Source organism: Sprattus sprattus (genome assembly GCF_963457725.1).
Source record: "Sprattus sprattus genome assembly, chromosome: 8".
Classification (NCBI taxonomy): Eukaryota; Metazoa; Chordata; class Actinopteri; order Clupeiformes; family Clupeidae; genus Sprattus; species Sprattus sprattus.
In genome coordinates, this window is record NC_137927.1 from 8,599,127 (window position 1) to 8,624,024 (window position 24,898).

General features: G+C 46.6%; 1 protein-coding gene across 1 annotated transcript; it reads right to left on the reverse strand.

Annotated features, from left to right (window-relative positions):
* Positions 1 to 1,188: 1,188 nt before the first annotated feature.
* Positions 1,189 to 21,931, reverse strand: LOC308368859 (stereocilin; the record flags this gene model as incomplete). Its single annotated transcript, XM_080843141.1, has 28 exons — positions 1,189 to 1,195; positions 1,621 to 1,793; positions 2,175 to 2,272; positions 3,735 to 3,883; positions 4,420 to 4,562; positions 5,002 to 5,157; positions 5,677 to 5,846; positions 6,286 to 6,445; positions 7,044 to 7,134; positions 7,741 to 7,937; positions 8,470 to 8,605; positions 8,790 to 8,872; positions 9,153 to 9,276; positions 9,534 to 9,592; positions 10,458 to 10,607; positions 10,854 to 11,036; positions 12,225 to 12,422; positions 12,766 to 12,892; positions 13,166 to 13,281; positions 13,928 to 14,114; positions 15,157 to 15,323; positions 15,881 to 16,003; positions 16,136 to 16,198; positions 17,112 to 18,038; positions 18,524 to 19,031; positions 19,850 to 21,021; positions 21,144 to 21,315; positions 21,903 to 21,931. The coding sequence occupies 28 exons, from the start codon at positions 21,929 to 21,931 to the stop codon at positions 1,189 to 1,191; spliced, it is 5,868 nt and encodes a 1,955-aa protein (XP_080699267.1).
* Positions 21,932 to 24,898: the final 2,967 nt, after the last annotated feature.

Genomic DNA, 24,898 nt, shown 5'->3' on the forward strand with positions numbered 1-24,898 from the left:
AAGTTAATTTGTCCCAGGCTAAGCTCGTCAACTAAATTGCGCGTGCACATCCTACTTCAAAAGGCAGGAAAGGTCGATCACCACCACCATGATTTTTTTAACGGTACAATAGTCTAAACTCCAAGAAAAATACTCATTTTTTTTCTCCACTAAGGCAGGAGATGACCATGAACGCGTTATGAAGAATTCAAGACCATAATCATGGCAAAATCTAACACCGCAGCCGCTGCGACAGCAATACAATAATCTGTCTATGGGCTTTATATCGGGTGATATAATATAATAATATATTAATGTAGAATATGTGACTTTGGTGTAGTGGGTAGACCTCACGGTTGCAACTTAGAAAGTTGATGGTTCGATTCCTTTGTCCTCCGTATAAATTAGTTTTACAACTCCTTCTAAATTGCTTTGAATAAAAGCGTCTGCTAATGACTAAATGTAACTATATTAATAAGAAATCCAATAAATTGAAGCAATGAAAATAAATTGTGTGTATTTCTCTCTTTTTATCATGCATCCACCTTTTCTACAAAAATGATATGCTGTGAAGTAGACTGAGGTAGACTTTATTCACTACTGCACAAAAACTAGACACGTTTGCAAAACTAAACGTTTGCAATGATGTAAGTTGCATTTGTTGATGACGTATGGTTAATAACATCGTGATTGCAGAAGGGACATGATAACATCGACATCTTAGGTAGGTAAAACAACTTTCGCCAATATCTCCGTAAGGGAGATGGGTTACTGTCATATAACACTGTCATATAATTATGGGTGCTTTGTTCTCCGTATCGCCGACATTACAAAATTGTAGGCTACCACTCACAAAAAAGCGCGAGACATTCAATGTTCGCAATAAATGGTGTTTGCAATAAATGAATCAAGGTACTATGGTAATTTATCAGAAGTTGCTTCACCGAACCCAATAAAGGGGCGTTCTCTTTTTTTAGCCTGGAATCTAGCTCGATAAACCGCTTAGCGAGCTAGGCCGAACAGTACCCAGAGCAAAATGACAAGGCTGTTGAAAAGAGCATGTCAATGTTTAATTACAAATGTAAGAATTCAATGAACAGCAGTGAATAAATAGTTGTGATCTTTTTTTACAGTAGATGCCATAATGTACAATACAGGGACAGTAAGCACACAGTAAAGCTGTCAGTGGGCCATCTCGAGGCTCCTCCATTACGACCTGCAGAGAAAAACATGGTTATTATTTCATTACGGAACAATTATCTCAGCACATGGCTTGGCTTGGCATAACTTTATTACTGTAATCAAGTGTGCTGCTGAGGTAAAAGAGACCTGTTGTTGTCTGTCTCGTAATGAGATGGAATGCATAACGTTTTATGTGCGAAGCTGGGCTAATATTGTTGATGTTTATTTATTACACTGGACTGTGATAAATTACAAATGAGGCCTGCCGTGCTCGCTCTTCCAGTGAAGTATGACCCAGACCCAGCCTGCTCCAGATGCTAATTTAGCGTGAAAAATAGGCCAGTGTCAAGACTAGATGTGTTATTTTTGTCCTCCCACACCTTTTAACTTCCTTCGCTTCAGTTTCTCACCCACGACCTACAGCTGAATCTCATTTTGATTGCACACACGCACACGCACACGCTCCCCTCGGGCGAGTTCTGACCTCGGTGCTCCAGGTTGACGTCTCCCTCGTACAGCGCCAGGTTCAGGGCCTGCTTCTGCTGGCTGTCCAGCTCGTTCCACTGCTCCTCTGTGACAGCAGAGGCCTGCTTCGGGCCAAACCAGGCCAGCTGGGCCGCACTTAGCACCACCTACGCCCCCCACACACAAACACACACACACACACACACACACACACATACAGCAGAGGCATGGAGGTCATGCTTCTGTAGTGTTGTACACTGGGCACATTTACAGTGATTTACAGCACTTGGCAAGGGACGGAAAGTTCCTGTGTTATTTTGTTGTTAAGACCCACATGTCCCCCCATACATCCCCTTATATTTCATGCTGAACAACATCCAGCCACATTCTGGCAAATTAACTATTGATGAATGATAAAACACAGCACAGAGGTATGGTAATAACCGATTAATACGACACTGGGTAGCCAAGACAGTCACATTTGTTTTCTTTATAGTTCAATGTCCCATCCCTGCTGACTGAATCTGTGGTGTAGTGAGAGTACATACAGCGAGTTTGTGGGGTGGGATGAGGGCAATGGCAGCGGGTGTGAGGCCCTGGATCTGTTCCTTCACCAGAGCAGACATCAACATGTCTTCCAGTCCCACTGCAGGGAAGGCGATAAAGGGAGGGAGAGAGAGGAATACACAGAGGGGGGATTGGGCAAACATTTGAATACATAAGTGAAGAGAGGGAGAGAGTTTCCAAAGACAAAATATGTGGGGAGAGAGGCTTCTTTATGAGGTTTCTTTCATCTTGCATCAAAGTCCATCCAGCTGGCCATTAGGACTGAGGTAAATCTGCTCTCTGGCTCTCTTGTTAATGTGTTTGGAAATGATGCTGTCTTTGTTCTGCTCACGTAAAAGCTGCCTGGATGGAGAATGAGGCAGCTGGAAGCATGAGGTGCCTGATAGAAAAGGCGGCTCCAGCTAAATTCAAGCCTCTTGCCATCCTGAGAGTTGCACTTCATCAGCCATTTTGATTTGTGATACACTTCAGGCTGGATAACATGCTCTCACACATCATCTCGGGTTCCAAAGAGAAAACAAAGTGGCTGCTTGGTTACGATCACTTGCTTTTGTTGCACCCCAAGGAAAGTAAGAGCACTCAAGGTTTCATGGGGGAGTCTGAAAATAATGAAATATATGGGGACCATTTAAGGGTCCACGCAACACCGCTATTCTTTTTCTTTTAACTGTGCAGAGCAGGGGCCTTTCTTTGGGGTATTAAAAAAAAAATCGTACTTTTTTCTTCCGCTTCCAAAGACAAATTGCTACCATTACACCCTCCACCTGTGCGAGGCCTCCAGGACATGTATTTTAAGAGTCAGATGAATGATATATGTGAATAAGCACATGGCTTAGTCGGGACCAACAGATTGTATGCTATATTATGAAGAATTATGCAAGGAAAAGACTTGTACATTTAGTGCTTATTAAACGGCTCTTCAGAACGTTCCAAAAATCCCTGTTGATTTGAATGGGCCATCCCCAACGTTCGCAGGTACTTATTTTCATATAATGACCTGCATATGACCGCTCTTCTGTCAATGGCAAGGGGTTTATTACATGGCTCTTTTTAATGCTGTAGAATGCTCCATCAATGGAGTTTCAGCGGAGGTTGAGCAGCTGTGTTCTAAAGAATGTTCAACGTCTTTGAAGTTCAACGTCTTTGGCGAACTATTTCTCTGCTTTTTAACACTACGTATAGTAACAACTACATTGTAAAAAGACACTGTGTAAAGTTATTTTTTTGTTTTGGCAAGTAGCCTTATAATAAGCGGGATAATGTATAGAACGCCTGTCATTGTCGGGAAAATAAGCCCCTTCAGGGTGAAGCAACACCCCTCCGCTTCGCGTCGAGATGCTGTTCGCCCTGTCTGGGCTTATTTTCCCGACAATGACCTGCGTTCTATACATTATCCCTTACATAACGCAAACTCACATAACCAATGGTGTGTCTGACATGTCGGTGTAGCGTACATGCTGCTATGCATGCTTATGTGTGGTCGGAACAGCACATATATCAACATGAGCGAAAAGGAGCCGCTCGTGTTGGAATTGCAATACCTGCCAAGGTGCCGATTTCTGTGAAGATGTCGGAGGTCCATCCACTGACAGACCCAAAGGCGTGAGGGCTGGCCAGCCGTGATACGAGAGCCTCCAGCTGCGGCTCAGAGCATGGCAGAGCCAACTCCCTCAGGAACAGCACCGCCAGGCTGCCAGCCATCAGTAGCCAATCACATGAACCAGCAGAGCAGAGCAGAGCAGAGAAGAGCACAAAAGGAAACATCAGGAAGGGGGTGAAGTAAAGGCATTTCAACCATGTGATGAATGTTCTTCTTATAATAAATGCAGGACATTTAGCATGTATCAGAGATGTTTATCTACTGTTACTTTTTCTTACATTATTATTGAGTTTGTATATTGTCATTATCCCCATCCCCTCCATGACACTCTTTGATGTGTGTATGTTAATGCAGTAAAAACTGAAGTGCGATCTGCACTGAACATTGGTGTGGCTAATGTTAACTGAATCAAGGGTTGGAAAATACTCAAAGGAAGGAAGCAAAACACGTGTGATTGTTTCACAAAATTACTGATATGAATTAATTGTCCAGAAAAAAAAAACTTGAAACATTTTTCAATATGCCCAAGCTGAATACTTAGATGTTCATACACTTCAGCTATGTCTGACTCCAATGTTTTGATACCTTGGTGTGAGTAGGTGGCATTATTCTGGCACTTTTCTCACCTTAGATTGTATGGGTCCACACGGCCAATATCAGGAAGGCTAAATCCGCAGATAAGATGACCAAGCGATGCCAGCTCTGCCACTCCAAGCTGCTCTGGCCTCTGTCCACGGCGTCGCAAGATCCCAAGTAAAGCAGCCCTCATCTGAGGCACACAGGGCAGTACAGAACATGTAGTGTACCATGCTTGTATGTGCTGCTAACGTAGCATTGTCACATGGATTTACCTTTATTGATTTTCCTGCACTACAGACCAATAAGCAATGGTCTTACTGCAGAACTGAAACTACTATACAATACAGTTTCATGTAAAAATGAAGAGCCTCAAAAATATGATAGAACTCAAGGTGCTGGTTAAACAGAAATGATGGGCCTTATATATTTTTGTGGGTGCATTTATTGACTTTGCTTGTTATGTTCGATCATGTTAGATGAAGTATTCATATAAATGTTATGCAACCTCATTAGTGCTCAACCAAAAAAATATACTTGGCTTGTTTTCCTTGCTTGCTTGTTTCAGATGACTGTAGTCCTGTCATCTAACATATCCCCAGAAGTGATCCCCTAGACGGACGCCTCCTTACTTTCTTTGTGCTCCATCCCTCCAGACTGCCGAGGTTGGCCACCACTCCCAGGTCAGAGAGGTCCAGGGCCTGCAGCTCTCTCTCGCCCAGCTCTGTGACGATTGACCCCAGCTGCAGCACCTGCTCAGGCCGCATCGCCCGCACTGGTCTGTAGGCCTGCGCACACACACACACAAACACACACACACACACACTCATATGATTTAAAGAACATGGATACCATTCTTATCAAGTGATTATGTTTTTGTAAACAATTCTACTCCAAATGATCCCAGTATGATAAAATAATTTGATTTGGAATAGTATTGCCATTAACTGTTGCCATCGTTATGCAACACCATTTCCTTTAAACTGAGCTAAAAAATAAAAAACATATCCTTGAGAAACATGGTTCAAAATGAGCCTATTAGTCAACTGTGACAAATGAATGTAAGGCCAGGCACAGAATGAGGTTTTTTCGCAAACTCAACATACTTTGCCTCGCAAGCCCCTCAGAGAAAGAAGTCGATTACAGAAAATTAAAGACAACAGTTTCTGTCTATTTACACAAGTCCTATTTCAGGAATCTGAAGCACCTCGTTGAAATGATTGAACCATCCCAAACATGTGGAAAGAAGCCATGATGTCCACCAGTCCATGCAACAGGAGGTGGGTGCCTGAGGAGGACCGACTGACCTGCCTGAGTTTGGACCACAGCGTCCAGCGCTGGTCTGAGCTGAGCGCCGGGTCTCGACCCACAAATTCCACGCACTGCTGCAGCTCTCTGTCCACCATGCGCTGGTACTGGGAGGTCTGCCAGGCTGAGGGGAAGGTGCCCTTGATGTCAGCGCAGGTTGGCACGGGCTCTAGACAACAACGCAGAAGTGGATGAGGTCACCATGGTCATGGATACTAATGAGTAATATTATATACAATATGTATACAATATGTACTGTACATATGCATATACAAATGAGGTCACCAACACTGCCCACCCAAGTGCACAACAACACACCAACTGTAGAAAGTCATCTAAAATCTATCTCAAGGTTTAAAATGATTTGTTGTCATTAACCTTGTGAGCTAAAGGATTGGATATTGTCAGCCCATACTGTGGTAAGGCAGTCGTGATGGCTGTGTGTCAGCAGGCTGGCAGGTTATAAAGCAAGGGTAAAGTGCATTAATCATTCTTGAGGAAGCTGACAAACTCTTGTCTTTCAGCAGGTGAATGTCTGAAGTTCTTACTTCATTTCATTTCATGAATTCATTTCATTCTGTAGAATAACAGAACCTGGCCTGCCCTACCTCTCTGCCTCCTGCGTCTGCCTTTGATGATCTTGTGGATGAAGGTCTGGATCTTGTCTCTGAGGGACGGGGGCGGTCCACAGGCCCGGCCCACCTCACTCTCCTCCCAGTGCCTCTGGCTCTGCAAGGTCTGCTCGACCACCTCAACACCCAGCTGGTTCTGTAATACACACACACACAAACAATACATACAAATATAATACCCCCCCACACACACACACACACAATACATACAAACATTATACTCATACACACACACACACACCCATAATATCAACATAATACACACACACAAACACGCACACACATAATACATACACATATAATGCACACGCATATAATACACGTACACTCACTCAGATACACATAAATGGCTGTTCAACACTGAAACCTGTTTCATTCTTCTTACACTTATATAGAGAGTTCTTCAATTGACACAGTGTAACCATTTTGGTTACATAACCCAAATGGCAAATGGTAACAGTATGAATAATATGTGGATGTTTTTAAATTCAGTGTTTGCTCTCCATGTCAGTTTCCCTCCCTCTTTAACTCCGTCCTTTTCTCTCTCTCAGAAAAGGAGTGTCTCTACCATGAAATATTTTGACAAACTAAATTTCCCCAAGCCAGGAAGTGCATCAACCCCGACCACACTTCCTGGTTAAATTGTGGTTAAGGAGCTGATTCTCTGCAACAGACTTTTCAAGAAGTAGTGTTGGGCGTGACTTGTGTCCTGCGGCAGAGGCAGCCGTTCTCACCAGAGGAAGATTGCGTATCTGCTTCAGAGACAGAGCGAACACCAGTCTGCCAACATGCTCCACGTCTTCCACGTTCCAGGAACCCGGCTCCCTGCAACAGTCACACCGGCCCAAATTCAGGCAGAGCTACCGCACACACTCAACCATAACTTACACACACAAACACACACATGCGCACGCGCACACACACACACACACACACACTGGCACACACACACACGCACACGCACACGCGCACACACACACACACACACACACACGCGCACACACACACACACACACACACACACACACACACACACACACACACACACACACACACACACACACACACACACACACACACACACACACGCGCGCGCACACACACACACACACAAACACACACACACACACACACACACACACACGCACACACACAGTCACCCCGGACCAAACTCAGGCAGATCTACCGCACACACTCAAACACAGGCGTCACTTAAGACTAACACAGAAAAGTACAGAACTGCCAAGTAAAGCATTTCTTATGCCATCATGGCTGCACAGCTGTGCAATGGCATCATGAAAACATATTGCCGCCTGCACTCAGTTGTAAATATTTCATGTGTCTAGCGCCTCCAGGAGGAGTATAATGGTGTGGTTTTGAGTCATCATATGCCATTCATCCCCTTCCTGCCTGCCTGCCTGCCTGCCTCACCCTAGCAGGGCCTTGTCGGTGAGGAGTGAGGCCATGTCTCGGAGGCTGTCCCGAGGCACACAGTAGCCCTTCAGCTCCTCCAGACGCAGCCTCAGGGCCTCCCTGTCCACGAGGCGCAGCGTGGCTCGGTCTAGAAAGGGCAGCAGTGGCCCAAGCAGGTCCAGAGAAGAGCCAGACAGGCCCTGCTGGGAGATGCCCTACCGCAGGATGGGGATGAGGAAGATGAGGAGGAGGAGGCAGAACAGGAGGAGAGAAAGAGGATGAGGAGGAGGAAGAACAGGAGGAGAGAAAGAGGATGTTTTTCATCTATATGAAAAAGAAGATCCATTTATTTTCATTTTCTCAAAACTATTTGGGGGTTAGAGGGTAATTTGGGGGCCTAAAACATGATTTCTATCAAATGCTTGGTATTGACAACAAAACAACACAAGAATACCAAAGAGACTTTCCCGCGGAGCATCATGCTGTGAACACATAATGTCTATTGATTTAACGTTCTTCTCGACAGCTCTATTTTCTCTGCAGCCCATTTCACCTCCATCAAAACCACCTTTGAATTGAAATTCTTTCAATCTCCTGCGCGGTGGGTCTCCCTAATGGGGTCTAGTTGCAATATTATTATTCTGAGCGGGGTGCTTCGTGTGTGAGGGGTATGAGTGGTATTATATTAGTGGTTAGTGGTGATATTTGTAGTAGATATTGGTTTTGTATTGATTATTCCTTTCTTACAAGCACGTCAATCGCTTTCTCGGCGAGGGCCATCTGCCTGTGCCGGGCCAGCTGGAGGAAGTGGGTGAAGTTGTGGCGTATGTGCTCCAGGATGGCAAAGAGGGTGGTGTTGGAGAGGCTGTCGAGCATCCTCATCCTGAAAACGGTTAGATTGCACTTTACATGCGCACACGTGTATGTATGCATACAGACTGCACAGTTAGCGGTGCTTGTGCTATTTGGCAAGATATCAGGCTACAGATCTACCCTCTGCAGCCACTACCTGTCCAAACACAGGGATTATATGAAAACTAGAGTGGGAGAAGAGAAAGCACTCATACGGCAGTGTTCCAGAGAAGGAATGGTCCAGCTCATTGAGATCCAGCTCTGGTCTTCTTCGCAACCCCTCCACCATACACTTTCTCTGCAATATATTGACAGGGTGGGAGGAGGGGGAGGGAGGGAGGGAGAGAAATCCACCATCAGCCAATATTCCTCCACTCATGCAGAGTGCAAACAAATCAGAAAGCAGTGAGAGATGACATCCTTTGTCAACTGCACTGCTGTTATGCAGCCATTAATACAGAATAGGGAATTACCCTCCCAGACAGAGGCAATGAAACGACAGAGAGAGAGAGAGATGGGAAAGGGAGGGTGGCGAAGGGAGGGGAAGGGAGTGGAGGAAGGAGGGTCTCCTCTATTACCAAAGCTGGCCTCAGTTGTCCTGGCAACTTGCTGACAAATTGCAACAACTCAGAGAAGCCGGTGTCATTGGTCCAGAGCATCAGCCAATCACAGCTCATTCCTCCGGCAATACGGCCCAGAGTCCTTAACCAAAAGAGAAGTAGAACAAGAATGCACCACAAAGAACAACACTGCAGAATCCCTAGTAGTTTCCAGTTACATATTTCTATATCCATCTGTTCATTCATACATCATTCGTCCATAAATTACTGAATTACTTGAATGACACAAAGCAGACACTCCTTGACTTTGCAAGTGACACACATAACGATGTAAGTTAGCTCTGTTCATTTCAATGAGCCATACGCAAAGGAGCAACATATGCTCTTAGGGGCACCTACCTTACACTTTCCAATGTAATGTTCTCAACTTGATGGAGCCTTCTAAAGAGCAGCTGAGTCTGTTGGAGGGGGAGGGGGGGTGGGGGGGGGGGGGGTAATAAAAACTTTGTGTGAGTGAGCGAGAGAGCAGATGTGGGGAAGGGGCTCGAACACACCTCAGGGGCCCAGGCAAGCATCCACGAGTGTAGACATTACTTATTTATGCCCCCTTCGGGAGCCATTTTTGCACGAACAATGAGACCAATTTGCTTGATGGCGGCGGCGAAGCGAGGCGGTATTAATTTCCTGAAAAGCTCACCTGAAGCGAAGCCAAAGGACGGCAGAGAAATGCGAAAGCCGTCGCCTCTGCCAGCTTGGCCCTCACTCATGAATGACACACTCCCCCCTTCACTCTCTACTCTCACTCTCTTGGTTGGGTTAGGGCCAGCAGGGAAATGGTGTGTGTTTGTGTGTATATATATGTGTGTGTGTGTGTATCGGGTGTTAATGTGGATGGAGGATAAACAATCTTGTTTTCTTTTTTCAACCTCTTCAGTTGCCCTTTGTTTGTGTGCGTTCACAGCCGAGTGAGTGCGTTACAGAGCTCAGTTAATTGCTATGCAAATGGCTTCTGCATAACCTGGAACTCACATGGCACAAGAATCCTTTTGACAGGGACAAATGCTTTTGCAAGGGAGCTCCTGTAATGGCGTGCATATTAGGCAGCATGTGTGTAAATGTGTTTGAGGCAGCATGTGGGCATGGGTTAAAAGCAAAGTTTCGGATTTGCCAGAGGGCCAAAAATCAATGTTTGCAGATGTGGATAATGTGTTTGTGTGTGTGTGTGTGTGTGTGTGTGTGTGTGTGTGTGTGTGTGTGTGTGTGTGTGTGTGTGTGTGTGTTTATTCTCTGTTGTGTTCATGTGTCTGTTCACATGTCCCATACCTGTTGTGGGGACCAGGGCAAGTCCCTGTAAAGGTTCAGGTGAGTCAGGATGGCTTCTCCATCCAGACCTATCATGAGTCTCTTCAAGGGGACGTAGGGCAGAAGACAGCGCAGGTGCAGAGACATGTTTGCAGATCGTCTGTCCAGCCCCTTTCAAAAAATGTCCATATTATTGACATACGTTATACAGAGACACATGTTCCACGCTGTTGGCTGTCGTAACAGATGCAAATGTTCAGTATAAGAAACGAGAGCTCAAACTGCATTGAGATCTTCCCTTTCTCTATTTTAATCCAAACTGAAACTCCTTCTCCCACGAAATACTATATTTGTTTGACAGAGGAAAGACTGAGGATGATTGAACATCTGAACAGCACCCTTCTAAAAGCAGCCTACCTCCCAGAGGGCTGTTTGGAGCAGGGCTCTGTGTGCAGGGCACAGGGTGACCAGCAGGGGGCGCCAGCATTGGCATTCCTCCTCCCCTATTAGCTCCCCCTCTGGCCCCAACACGTCCCTCAGAACGCCTGCAGACAGGCCTGAGAGCAGAGGCCGGAGCTGGCACAGCACACTCCCGCTGAGCTACAGCACAGAGAGAGGGGGGGGGGGGGGGGGGGGGGAACGAAGATAAAAGGAAAGATAGAGTGACAGAGAGAGAGAGAGAGAGAAGAGACAGCGATAGAAGGGAAAGACGGACAATGAGAGAGAGAGAGTGAAAAGAGACAGAGATAGAAGGGAAAGACAAGCAGAGAGAGGAGAGAGGGAGGTGGGGGAGAGAGAGAAAAGGAAAGATAGAGTGAAAGACAGAGAGAGAGAGAGAAGAGACAGCGATAGAAGGGAAAGACGGACAATGAGAGAGAGAGAGAGAAAAGAGACAGAGATAGAAGGGAAAGACGGGCAGAGAGAGGGAGGTGGGGGAGAGAGAGAAAAGGAAAGATAGAGTGAAAGACAGAGAGAGAGAGAGAGAGAGAAGAGACAGAGATACAAGGGAAAGACAGACAGAGAGAGGGGAAAGAAGATGGAGGGGAAACAGACATAGAGAGAAGAAACAGAAGTACCCAGTAGATAGGGAAGAGGATAGATAACAGTCAGAAACAGATACATAAAGTCCAGAGCTCTTTCCATAACATAACTTAAAAGTTCTATCAATATCATGTCTTTTTCCAGACCTGCTATTAACAGAGTTATGTTAGTGGTCAGTTTGATGAAGTGCTGTTTCAGGTTTAGGGTCCAACTTACATTTGTGTCTTCAGAAATCCGCTCCAGTATTTGAAACGCCTGAAGGATGAAACCCAAACAGCAGGTTGCACCAAATACATGACAGAGATTTTCCAGGAGAAGCTAAGCTGCCACTGCTGTTATTTGTAAAAAGTTTAAAATAAAGACACCCAAAAATATATATCTTTCATCGAGTGTTTACTAACTGAAAGGCCAAATCCTGTGAGCTTACTGGGAGGAGACATACCGGCGCAGATTTACAGTCCTGCTTTACAAACAAACAGACTTTATTGGAACCTTGCATGTTTTGAATCATCTGCACTCAGGCACTCTAAATGAAAGGCACTTAAAAAGTGGACAAATACATTTACTGAAAGCTGTGGTTTTGTAGGTCAGTTGATTTCCGCTCTTAACTCTGAGCCAAAAGGTTGTATTTTTGCCTCCTCACACTTCAACGTGTATCCCTGCCCTGAACTGCAGTCACTGTATGTGCTGTGTGTGTGTATGTGTGTGTTTGTATGTCTATGTAAATGTGAGTGTGTGTTTGCCTACCTGTGCAGGTGAGTATGTGGGTATCTGGGGCTGAGTCAGAAGCTGCAGTAGCTCAGCCGAAGAGAGGGGCATGAGGAACTCAGCTCCCAGCTGGGGCAAAAGGCCCTGCAGAGATGCCAACACAGCTGGCGCCAAAGCACTGGCATTCAGCGAACCTAGCGCCAAGTCCAGCCAATGGGACAGCTGCATGGGGCCAGACTGGTTGTTAGAAGTCGTTACCAAAAGGTTACATAGTGTGAAGAAAGAAGATGTCAATTGGAAGAGGATGTTGTAATTTGAAGACCTTTCATTTGACAGATTGCATCTCTTTCGTTTTGTGTGTGTGTGTGTGTGTGTGTGTGTGTGTGTGTGTGTGTGTGTGTGTGTGTGTGTGTGTGTGTGTGCACGTGTGTGTGAGTCTGCATGCAAATGTGCTCTCATCACTCCATGTCTCATGTATCAACATGAGTGACTCTGAGTTTCACACACAGAAACACAATGTAATCAAGAGGGTTATGACATACAAGTGCACCACAAAGGACTCGTGAAATCAAGCGCTTACTCTCCCGTCGGACGCTACCAGTCCATCATTCACACAGGAGGCCAGCTGCTGCCACAGCACAGGGGGAGGGGATGAGAGGAACGGCTTCAGGTCCTCGGGACTCAGGTAACACACCAATACCCCCAACCTGCCCAGGAAACTCTAGAAGTCTTACTGGCAACGCTAGGCCTGACAGGGATCTCATGACAAAACAATTATATGGTCATATGCTTACATGGTTGCACAGTGTCAAAGATATACATAACCAACAATATCAAGTTAATCATTTGCTCGCTCCAACATGCTCAGCTTTTTTTTTGTAAAGATACATTCAATGACAACCTCAAAGGCTTGAGACAAGTTAAACGAGACATTTCAACCAAACAAGCGCGTGTGGACATGCACAGCGGCTGCACTTCACCTCAGGAGGGTCTCGTTGGTGAGGTTCCTCTTCTTGGGGTACACGGTCCTGAGAATATGGTGCCCCCTAGTGGCGTCCAGGCTGTAGTTCCCCAGCAGCTCCATCAGAGGACCGAGCTGAGAGGGAGGCATATATACATGTCAGTCACCCCACTGGTAGGTACGGGAAGCACCTCTGACTATTCCCTCAACTTAACAATATATGTTTACATATTTGGTACGTTTGCTGGGCTAAAATAAAGTCCTATTCACACTTGTATAACATATAGGAGATCCAGGGTTGCCGGAGAACAGAGCTCAGCCAGAGATGGAATGTATTCCCCAACAGGAAGTAAAAGGCCAGCGGGACCATTTGTCACACCGCTAACGTAAATGTCATGCTGAGCTGTAATGTTCACACAGTCACTGCCTGACAGTGTGGCAAGGAGATTTATCACATATAAACAAGATTAATACCCCTATTTTCCCCCGCTATCAGTCTCAATATGAGATTATCCCAATCTGTTAAAGCTATCTGAAAATGTCAATCATGCACCAACAAAGCATTACAATGCCAGTCCAGGGAATTTACAGCAGCTGTGCAAAATTTGAGAAGTGCTAATGTGCCTGCTTCTGATGATCAGACCCATCCCACACATCAGTTACAAATGTATTAAGAACTATAGCACATTTAGTATCCTCCAACCAAGAGTGCTGCTCAAATTAGAAACTTTGAGCACTATAAGCTATGAACCAATAACCTGTTGCCTCTACTTGGCCTGACCTGCTGTGCGGTGAGTTGCTGGAAGTAGCTAATGGGAAGGTGGGGGAGCAAAGGCAGGATGGAGGTGAGGAAGTAGTGGGGCCAGGAGGCCACGTCCCCAGCCACGGGAGCCTGGAGCAGGCGCTTGACAAACGCCTGCTTCTGAGGGGACTTCATCACCGAGCTGTGCTCCCGGATCGCCAGCAGCCTTGAGCAACCATCAGGGGGCAGCAAAAGCACACAACACAGTCATTTACTCCTTGAATTGCACATGAAATTTGCAACATGGCTAATTACCCTTTTATGGTGTCATGTTATGCAGTGAGACACAGTGTTCTCAGCTATTCACTCGGTTTGTTATCAGCGTCGTTATGACACTGACGGTCATGTTATGTCACGGCGCTTGGCAGCTGCATCCAATAAAGGTTTAATGATACCAATGATGTGTGCAGAGTTACAGGCTGTGCTATCTGAGCGGCAAATGTGTCAGTGGGATGTCATAAGCTAGCATTATAATAGTAAAAATGGTAAACTATATCATACCATTCAAATAACTACGACTTTATTACTGGCAATATGGAAAGCCTCTGTATATGAGACCATCAGTATTACTTTGATTTTGTTTAGCCTCTTACAACAAAGGTTTGCTGTGGGATCAGTAAGTATTATCCCTACAGCAGCTTTCTGTTGCCACTCAGTGGCTCAGAACATAGCTGGTTCATTACAGCCACTGCTGAGAGCTAATCTGTTAGTGGGAACTTCATTTGAGAAGATGAGTAATACTGATCGGACACGTGGTCATGAACTGTGTTCCTTCCACCCAGCATGTATCTTACAAATGACTGATTTTCTTATGTTTATGAAAGATACTTGGCTCGTAGCAGTTAGCTCCAGAGCACTTCTTACCCAATTCTCTTGGGCAGCAGATCATTAAGTCCTAGTGTTTTACTCAACTGATATGCTTTCATTTGACAAGAAAAGCTACACATATAATTGAATGAACACATAAACAACAGTATAAAGCATAGAAACAATAAAATAAATAAAAATATCTGTTTAAATACATGCGATAGGCTATACAGGCTCAATACAAAGGTTATTTAATGTATAATAAACTGAACTGAGTAGCTCAAGATTTACTACATTTACTCACAACCAAACTCATGAGCTATTTAATATACAAATTCTGATCCCAATTAATAGACAAGACAGATCCATCAGAAGCGGCCATAGGATTGGAGGTCACTCACACACTGTCGTTGACCATCAGAGAGGCAGGGAAGCTCATGATGTCAGAGACGGACATGAAGGGGATGAACTGGGAGAGGTCAACAAAAAGGTCAGGGGTCACACGTGAAAACTTTTGGATGAAAGCGGCCGTCATGGTCTCCATAGCCTGCTGGTCTGTTGCGGATGCCTGAGGAAGACAGCTAAGGTTCAGTAACAGGTTTATGAACAGGAATACACCATAACGACTGATGCTCTTTGCATGCTTTCTGATGCTCTCAAGAACTGGTTGTCAGGAATATCAAGTTCTACAGGGCACACAACATGCCTGGAAGCCCTACTATTTTATCATGCTTACCAGTTACCTCTGGACTCGCTCCCTAGCTAACTAGATTTTAGCCAGCCAGAGTAATTATATTCAGCTCCATTAAGCTCCACTTGATGAATACGGTCTTCCATCGAGTTACAGGGGGTTCTTCCACTGATTAATGACATAATCCGTACAGTTCTGTAGAGCAGTGAACAGGCTCTGCTTTGATCCAAGAGTCCATTCATCCTTAAGGAGATATTCATACAACTCCACATAATCTATGCACATGATCATCTAGATCAGTGGGTTCCCCTAACGGTGTGCAGTAATCATTCTGTAGAGGTACCCTCCTGCAGTCACAGGCTGACTAGCACACAGGGAAAAGAAGAGGTCTGATGCTCTGGCTGAACACTGATCTGCTGGTCTTATTATTCTACCTTGATCTCCACATCCATCTGGTCCCAGCTCTGATGCACATGAGACAGGAACCTCTTCACGGCCTCCTTCTCAGCAGACATCACCAGCATATGGATGCTCTCTCTCGGCATCTTCAGATATTCCTAAAGACATGTGGAGTTTGTGTTGAGATCTGTGTTGTGAGGATCTGTTTCGCTCAGTCGCTACATTGCAACAACTTTTATTTTTCGAGAGAGTTGAGAAAGACAGTGGTATATTGGTTTTTTTTTCAGTACCTGAATAAGGACTCTGAGTGCAGAGGAGTTGCCTTGTCTCTGGATCAGATCCCACAGTACAGGCTATTCAGGCAGACAGACAGAGATTGATGGAGAGAGACAGAGAGAGAGAAGGAGGGAGAGAGAGACAGACAAACAGATAGACAGGGGCAGGGGTTTAAACTACTAAAACTTTTGTGATGCCATTTCACAGGATGGTGTTACAAATATGTATTGCTATCAATTTTCCATTTCAAGAAACACAAGTGGGTCCTGTGCTCCAGGACTGTCAAAACGTTAAATGAGATACACTGCATGTCAACACATGCCAATTCATATCTGTTGATTCATACAGAAAATATTCTTCACTCTTGAAGTCGTATCCTTCCTTCAGATACTATCAAAAAGGGATTAGGCCTCAGGTCCTGTAATCTCTCTCATCTTTGTGACAGCTTCCCCCCCCCCCCCCCCACACACACACACACACACACACACTCACACACTCACACACACACAAACACACACACACACACACACACACACACACACACACACACACACACACACACACACTCACACACTCACACACTCACACACACACAAACACACACACACAAACACACACACACACACACACACAAACACACACACACACACACACTCACACACACACACACACACACACACACACACACTCACACACTCACACATACACAAACACACACACACACACATACACACACACACACACACACATACACACACACACACACACACACACACACACACACACACTCACACACTCACACACTCACACACACACAAACACACACACACACACACACACACACACACACACACACACACTCACACACACACACACTCACACACTCACACACACGCAACAGAATTGAATTGGGTGAAGAAATTATAATCTGTATTTTCTCTTTACTGGAGACCCAAAACACACCCCGAAGGCATCTGGCAGCCATCTTACACTGTAGCAGCTTAGCAGGTCCTCCTTGACAGCCGGGTTCTGCTCTTTCCTCAGGAAGACTCCCACGGTGTGGAGCACGCTCAGGGAGGCGTCGGGCCTCAGCGTGGCCCAGAACGAGCTGTTGTCCAGCAGGCTGGAGAGCAGGATGGCCTGGCCCAGACCCTGCCTGACCTCCCGCTCGCCCTCCTCCAGGCTGGCAGACAGGCCCACCACGAAGTCCAGCACGCGCAGCACGTAGCCCACGTTGGCCAGCCAGCTCACGCGCTCGTCCACCGCCCCCTCGCAGCGGCTCAGGCTCTGCAGAGCCTCCAGGACCAGTGGCGCCGGGTCGGCACACAGCTGCGACGTGTCGAACGCGTACGGCGCCGGGAGAAGGTCGAAGAACTGCTGGAGGCCGCAAGGGCTGCCTGGCTGGGCTCCTTGCTCTTCGCTACCCTCCTCCTCCTCTCCGTCACCTTCTGCCCGGCCTAGGCAGAGGCCCAGCAGAAGGGAGGGGCGGGTGTGGAGAAGCTCGGTGTAGAGGGTGGCATTGGTGCACATGTAATCCTGCAGGCCTGGAGTGTGGACGCAGAGCTCCAGCAACGAGGCGTTGGCAAAATCTGGGGTGTCCCAGCTCCTGTAGTCACAGAAGCGAGCCAGGAGAGAGTGAGTGGTGTTTAGAACACGCAAGCAGTATTCCGATTTCCATGACCTATCGTCATGAGAAGGTGACGACCCATTCCCACACAGGGAGAGAATGAGAGTGGATTCGTTGGGAAAGAAACACCTCCTGAAATCGTGGGCATTCATGAAAGAGCTGCCCAACATTGCCAGGCAGTCTTGACTGGCATCCGGGGCAGGGCCTCCTGTGGTGTCCTCAGTCAGCTGCACACAGAGCTCAGTGATGATGGACTGGTTGAGATACTGGTAGTCCTTAGTTAGCGCAGCCTAAGGGGAATATAAGAGTTAATCTGTTGCACATCAATAGAAAGTCTACATAGATTTGCCAGAGTTTACAAATATATATTTTTTTCTGAGTATGTCTAATGGATTGCCATTTGTTTTACTCTATGAACAAACACCTTGAGAATCTTGAGAGGCGGTCTGATTTCTACACATTTCTTTCATTCAGCGCGACGCAGAGGCAGAGGAGAGTATAGATATCACAAGTGTGTGTGTGATCAAGCTATAGATGTCAAGTGTGTGTGTGTGTTCAAGTTATAGATGTCACAAGTTTGTGTATGCTCGCTGGGATACAAAATCAGATTCAGTCTGCCCAAAACATATAGATGTTTTCCAGTAGGAATACTTAACAGAGACAGAACAATAGAAATCCTCCTCTTTGTGTAATATGGAGCCGCTCTGAACTTATCTCACCCCACCGGACGAAATGAGACACCAAAACTGAACCCCGACTGACTTGGTCTGATTACCTGTTGTGCTCTGTGGACCCAGAACGAGGAGTTGGCACAAACGGTGTTGTTGAACTTGTGCGCAAAGAACTCGCTGCAGACCTGCACCCACAGGAAGTCCACCTCAGCCACCGAGAGGTACCAGGCTGCATCAGAGCAGGTGGCATGGAAGTCCGGCCCCCCGAGCTCCCCGGGGGCATCAAGGGACCCCGTGAAGAGGTTGCAGTAGAGGAAGACGGTGAAGTTGGACACGCCCGTCAGGCCGGGGATGGAGTCGTTGCAGGCGGCCTCTAGGATCTCCTCCGAGGCCGAGGGGTCAGGGGTCGCCTCTGGGTCCGCCTCGGGTTCCTGGGGCTGGGGGAGGAGTCTTGACCTGCGGGAGGGAGGTGGGGTAGATGAGGAGCGGGGTGAGGAGGCAGCGCTGTCCACCCCGACTGGAGCACAGGACATGAAGGGGGGGCGGCTGGGAAGGCCCTGAGACGTGAAGCCCAGAGCCTGGGCATTCCAGGTCAGGTTGTGTCTGATACCCCTGGTTAACCGGAAGAATAGAGAGAGAGAGAGAGAGAGAATGAGGCGGAGAACTCTCACAATCTGTGCTGTGGTGTTTATTTCACTGTTGTCCACGCTTGATCTATCTGGCCTGGTGCAACGCAGCCAGTGGAAAAGTCCAAACTGATCTGATACTCGAAACAGAAACAGACTCCATCCAAAGACTTGCTTAAAGTACTTCAAGGGCACTCATGCACAGGCACAGGGGTGTACAGCAGACATGCAGTATGGGAGCGGGCTCATTTGGAAAAAAGGATTTCTGTGCCAACACTTACCACAGAATGAGCTGCCTTAGGTCACCTTTTAAGAGAATAGAAAAAAAAAGACACAAGGAGTCAAACAAGCTGTCTGATTTTAACGCATAATTATTATTTATCACAAATCGCACACAATGGCAGAACTCTATTGACAAAAGGTGGAAAACTGTGGCTCTTGCATCAGTCAATCAGGCATGTGGTGACAGCAGAGCGGTGGCCATAATACCAGCAGGGTTGGGTTACTGCCATCCACAAAAGCGCAGGCAGATTAAACTCACCATAGGATTTGGAGTAACAGAGATACGCTTAATGACAAACATGGCCTTTGTGATTTTAAAGCTGTGTCAGACAGAGTTCTCTGCTAAATCTTTCAGCCCAGACGATCATATGAACTTAAGCCATGCCAAATTAATGGGAGTGATTAGCTTGACATTTCTTTTAAATTCTAGTATTAAATTCTTTGCAAACTAGAAAAGATCTTATTCTTGCCCTTGCTCTTGACACATCAAAACCAACTTCTATCTGAGGTAAAATGGCACACTTGCCCACTATGCATCTCCCATGGCGGTTCGGCTGGGGTACACCAACCACACTGCTGACATCATCCAGCAACGCCATGGTAACACGTGACACCTTCCTGCGCAAACTTCCGTACACAGAGCTGCCCACCCGGTGCAGCAGCCCCCTCCTCAGCCCGTCCAGGCCCTGCAGAAGTTCTGGGTTCCTCTGGGCCAGCTGAGCCGCCGCCCTCTCCCCAGCCGCCGACCTGGACAGAGCCTGCAGCAGGAGCGCCTGCACGGAGTCCAGCTCCTCCATGTCCGACAGGCTCTGGTTCTGGAGTGCCTCCGGGGGGAGGCTGAAGGGCCTCAGGCGACCGCTGCTCCCGCTGACGCCCCCCGCTCCGCCGGCTCCTTCTCTGGGGTCGCCTGATGGGTGGAGGCTGAGTAATGGCTTCCATTTGCGTGTCTCCAGGAAGCCCATGAGCTGCTCCAGCCAGCCGGTGCTGAAGCCGCAGTCCTGGCGGCCCCGCAGGAGGCAGATGAAGCCCTGGAGCCCCGCACTGGCCTGCCCATATGTCCCACTCACCACGGCCTGCAGCGCCACGTCCAATAGCGCACTGATCGTCTTCCAGTTCTGAGACACAAACGCTAGGATTGGCCGCTGGGGTTGCCACTCAGATAGGTGCTGGATGCTCTGGACCAATCCCAGCAGGCCATCCCAGTGTGGGCTGCCCCTAAGGGACAGGAAGAGGTCCTGTAGTCTGAAGCTAGGCCTGGGAGGCACCCTACTATCCCATGGCCCATACGGGGCGCCCTCTTCCGCCTGCAGCAGGGAGTAGAGGATCTTCTCCCAGAACTGTTCCTCTTTGGAGGCTGGCTGTCTCTCCTCCAGTTCAGCCCCCATCTCCTGGAGGTACGTGGAGATGTTGTACAGAAACCCTGAGAGCCGGTGGCGGTCTATGGGCTTGCTAAGGGAGGGGAGGCCAATGCTTTTCGGGGAGAGCAGGCCCAGAGATTTTAGCCCCCCAACAATGTTACGCATCACAGCCTGGACCTGCTGGTCCTGAGGCCTGTCTGCGGGGCGGGGCTGGCCATTACTTGGATACCAGTCTCCACCTTGCCGCCATATTGACAGCAGCTCTTTCAAAATGGCTTCCCTTTGCCCCACTTTTTTACTTCCACCTATCAAAAGAGGCAACAGTCTGAGGTTATTCTGAACCAAAACAAAGATGTTAGAAAATTATGAAAAAGATGCACACAAGCTTGACCTCACAAAACGGAGACATGTTCATAGCCACACAAAACACAGAAATCCAGGCTACGTCAAGACTTTACCTGGAAGTGCACCGGGTATTTGGCCAAGTAAAAGCACCAGAGACAGCACCAGCAAACGAGGCTTTCCCATCCTGAGCCGGACTTCACCACCTGTGAGTCGGTGAGGATGATGTCATGCTCTCCCTCCCCCCACCCCACACGGCCAAGGAACCGCCGCTGGCAGGGTCCCACTCTAAGAGCGAGCCGGAGACACACCACGGGAGTAAAATGTCGCTCTGGAGAATAGGCATGAAATGTTAATGGCTGGACTCAGCGCAGCTACATTACTACTGAGCCTATGGAGTGAGACGTGCATTAAAATGAGCCATCATTCAATATTATGCTGTTTTATGATGCAAAGTATGTAGACTTGTGGTTGTTCTTGTGTTTAATTATTGGAGATATATTAAGAGGTGTGTTATTAGCCAACACAATGCATGCCTTTTCTGTCGTAAACAGTTTAATTACACTTCCTGCACTATTAACTGTATTACTTAGTAGACACATTGTGTGCAAGGTCTTACATTACAAAATGTAATTTGCATGAGATTCCTTTGACATACTTATTAGAATGCAAAATGAAGTACTTACACACAACTCTGGTCCATTCTTTCCTCAATTTCTCTAAAAACAAAGGTCTAAAAACAAAGTGGAGACATTCATCTTGAAAACAAACTCACAAAACACTGTGTCACGACACGTCATTTAACGGCACACTAAAAAAAAAAAACGAGGGTACTTGACCAGCCGAGATGTCCTTCCTCCTTTGCCCGCTATCACCCTTGCTCCAGCCTGCTCCCTCGTTCCATTTTGTCTGTGTGTGAGGGCATTTGACAGTGCTCTGATCAGCGCCTCCTCCCTGCCTTGCAGATTCACTCCAGTGCACAAAGGCCCCGGGCCTCAAGTTTCAGCGCCTGCAGGGCTGCGTGTGCCAGCTGACTGAGAAAGTCCGAGGAGAGTGAAACATAAGCAAGGGAATGGTCAAGGAGCATGTCCACCCCAGACCTTCCACAGCCCTATCCAGTGGTTCACCACAGTGCTACTAAAGGTGGATAGCTATGACAGGTGTGTGTGCGTGTGTGTGTACGTTTTTGTGTGTATGTTTTTGTGTGTGTGTGTGTGTGTGTGTGTGTGTGTGTGTGTGTGTGTGTGTGTGTGTGTGTGTGTGTGTGTGTGTGTGTGTGTGTGTGTTTCTTAGAGAGACTGAGCGTGCACATTCTTCTTTGCTTCTCATAATGTCGTTGTGTACAAACATATCTTAAGACTTCAAACTTTCAAAGAACACCTGGATACATTTAAGTATGACAACATAAACATGTATGTATTTATGTGTGTGTGTGTGTGTTGGCAGCTCTGACGATGTGTTCTGCAACATCCCTAACACCCCTGATGTCTTTTTCTTGGACAAGGTTAAAAGGGAGGTAATAATCCTGGAGGTAGCCTGTGTCTATGACCTCTACATGGACATAGCCTTCCTTGACAAACTGACCAAATACCAGCCCATTGTTGCTAAAATAAGAGACCTAGGCTATACATGTAAGCTGGTAGTACTGATATTTGGATGTCTGGGGCATGTCCATAAGCTTTCGGTCAGTGGGCTACGACTGGCAGGACTTAGTAAGAGGCAATCCAAACAACTAGTCAAGTTTTGCTCTGTATCAGCTGTTATAGGTAGTCTTGCTGTTTGGCGTAGGGGATGTTTCTTGTACCCATGAGTCACTAACCTGTATTCAACCTCTGAGAAATGTTTGAATCCTTTCTGTAAAGAATATGATTGGTGGATTCAAATAAATAATTTAAATGTGTGTGTGTGTGTGTGTGTGTGTGTGTGTGTGTGTGTGTGTGTGTGTTTGTGTGTGTGTGTGTGTGTGTGTCCAACTTGAGGCTGTGTGGAATTTGTGTGATTAAGTGGCTTCACTGTGGCCACCCACTGAAGGCTACTGCTGAATGATCTGCTCAGGGGGCTACTGTTCCTGCTGTGTTATTGTGCTGTACTGTCAGCCCTATTCCTCCTGTGGTAAAGGTCACGCTCAATGTTTATGAGAGACATCATCCAAGAGAAATCTGCATTGATTTAATTACCCCACAGGCAATATTACACTCCCTATTCTAGTATCCTTCCATTGACTAATTTTCAATTGAGGCTTCCATCACGAGGATCTCATCCCATAACTTTGTCCTTGGGGGTTATTATCTTACACAGGGGGTGAGCCAGGGCAGCGGAGCCACAAACACACCCTAAAGTCACCCCCAGCACAGACAATCAGGCCCTTGACTAGAGACACAGACTTGTCTCCCACACTGTCTGCAGCACGAGAAACCTGAGCGGGAGAAGTGAAAGGCCCTGCGTGGCCCTCCCCCCGGTCAGCTCCTTAATACTGTGTCACTGTCTCTTTGCTGCGGAACAATAACTTCCTCTTCTATTATTGATGCCGCAGGGAACAGCCGTCAGTCAGCACTGCAGGGGCCATTCTGGCCAGGGGAATATTAAAGGAGAAACTGAGCTCCATAGGCCTGCCTCCCTCACAATCCCCAGCGCGGGCTCGTTAACTCATGCACAAAGCCGGCCAAGTATAAGGTTACACGGCTGTGTGGGAGTGCTCTCACCAGTAGATGGCAGTGCAGACTCTAATAAAAGAAAATGGAGGGTTTTACTTTCACCTATTTCAACATCATTCACTGCATCCTACAATCTACATCACTTGCAGATGCAGATTCAGATATAAGGTTAATGAGAGAACAATTTCACCATAAAATAGAACACCTGTTATTTATTTAAGTAGGCCTATTACTTTATACTTTTACAAGTAAGTTGCACACTACACATATAAAATAAGGGTAGTTGTATCTGTCACAGACAGATCTCTCTGGTAGAAATGTTCAAGTTATTGGTAAACTGCCTAATTCTACTGCAGCCAACTTGTTTTCGCCGAGATAAGCTTGACTGTTACAACATTTCTCTTTAAAGATGTGTCATGTGAACTGACTTAGTATGTTCAACCCCCCTTACCCATGCCTTTGCTTCATTTTTTCCATCATGCTTCTTTCTTATTTGCGTGAAGTCACATGACGTGACCATCTTATGTTTGCAAACGAGAGGGTAAAACCACAAAGATTAAACTCACGGAGAGAGACGAGCCACGGTCATGGCCACTATAATGGAAAAACATACTGACAATTTTTGGCCAAATACAATTAGTGTTCTTTTTTTTTTACAATTTCGTTGATGCTTCCATAATTGGATCAAGCATGTAGTGCAATATGCTTAAGCTGTGTTTCTAAAGATATTTTTACAAAGTTGAAGATTTGGCTTCTCGTTAAAAGTCTTCAGTTAAGTCAGCAGTAGGCCTACTACATTTTCGTGTGCAAGCTACACTAGACTGACAGTTTCGGCATGTGACCTAAACTAAATAAGCACGGGATTGGTAGAGTATCCCTCTTTTAGAACATGTCTGGTCAGGTGATACATCAGGGGGCGGAGTCCAATCGGTGAACTGCAGCTCATGGACAGTCACTAGCACCAGAGACACTAGTTTCGAAATAAAGCTAGTTCTTTACAGATGTTTAACATGTACCTAGCGACCTTCACTCTCTTTTTTTAACGATGACTTCACTCGGGTGAACGGTAGCGCTATTTTTTTAAAGAGTTGACCTGATTTGGCAACCTAGCCTTCTATGCTGCTATTCTAGTTTGTTTACCAACAGTAGCCATCTCAGTTACTAAAACACTGAGAGACCAACCAGCTAGCAGTGGGCTACTAGATTAGCTGTAAGGC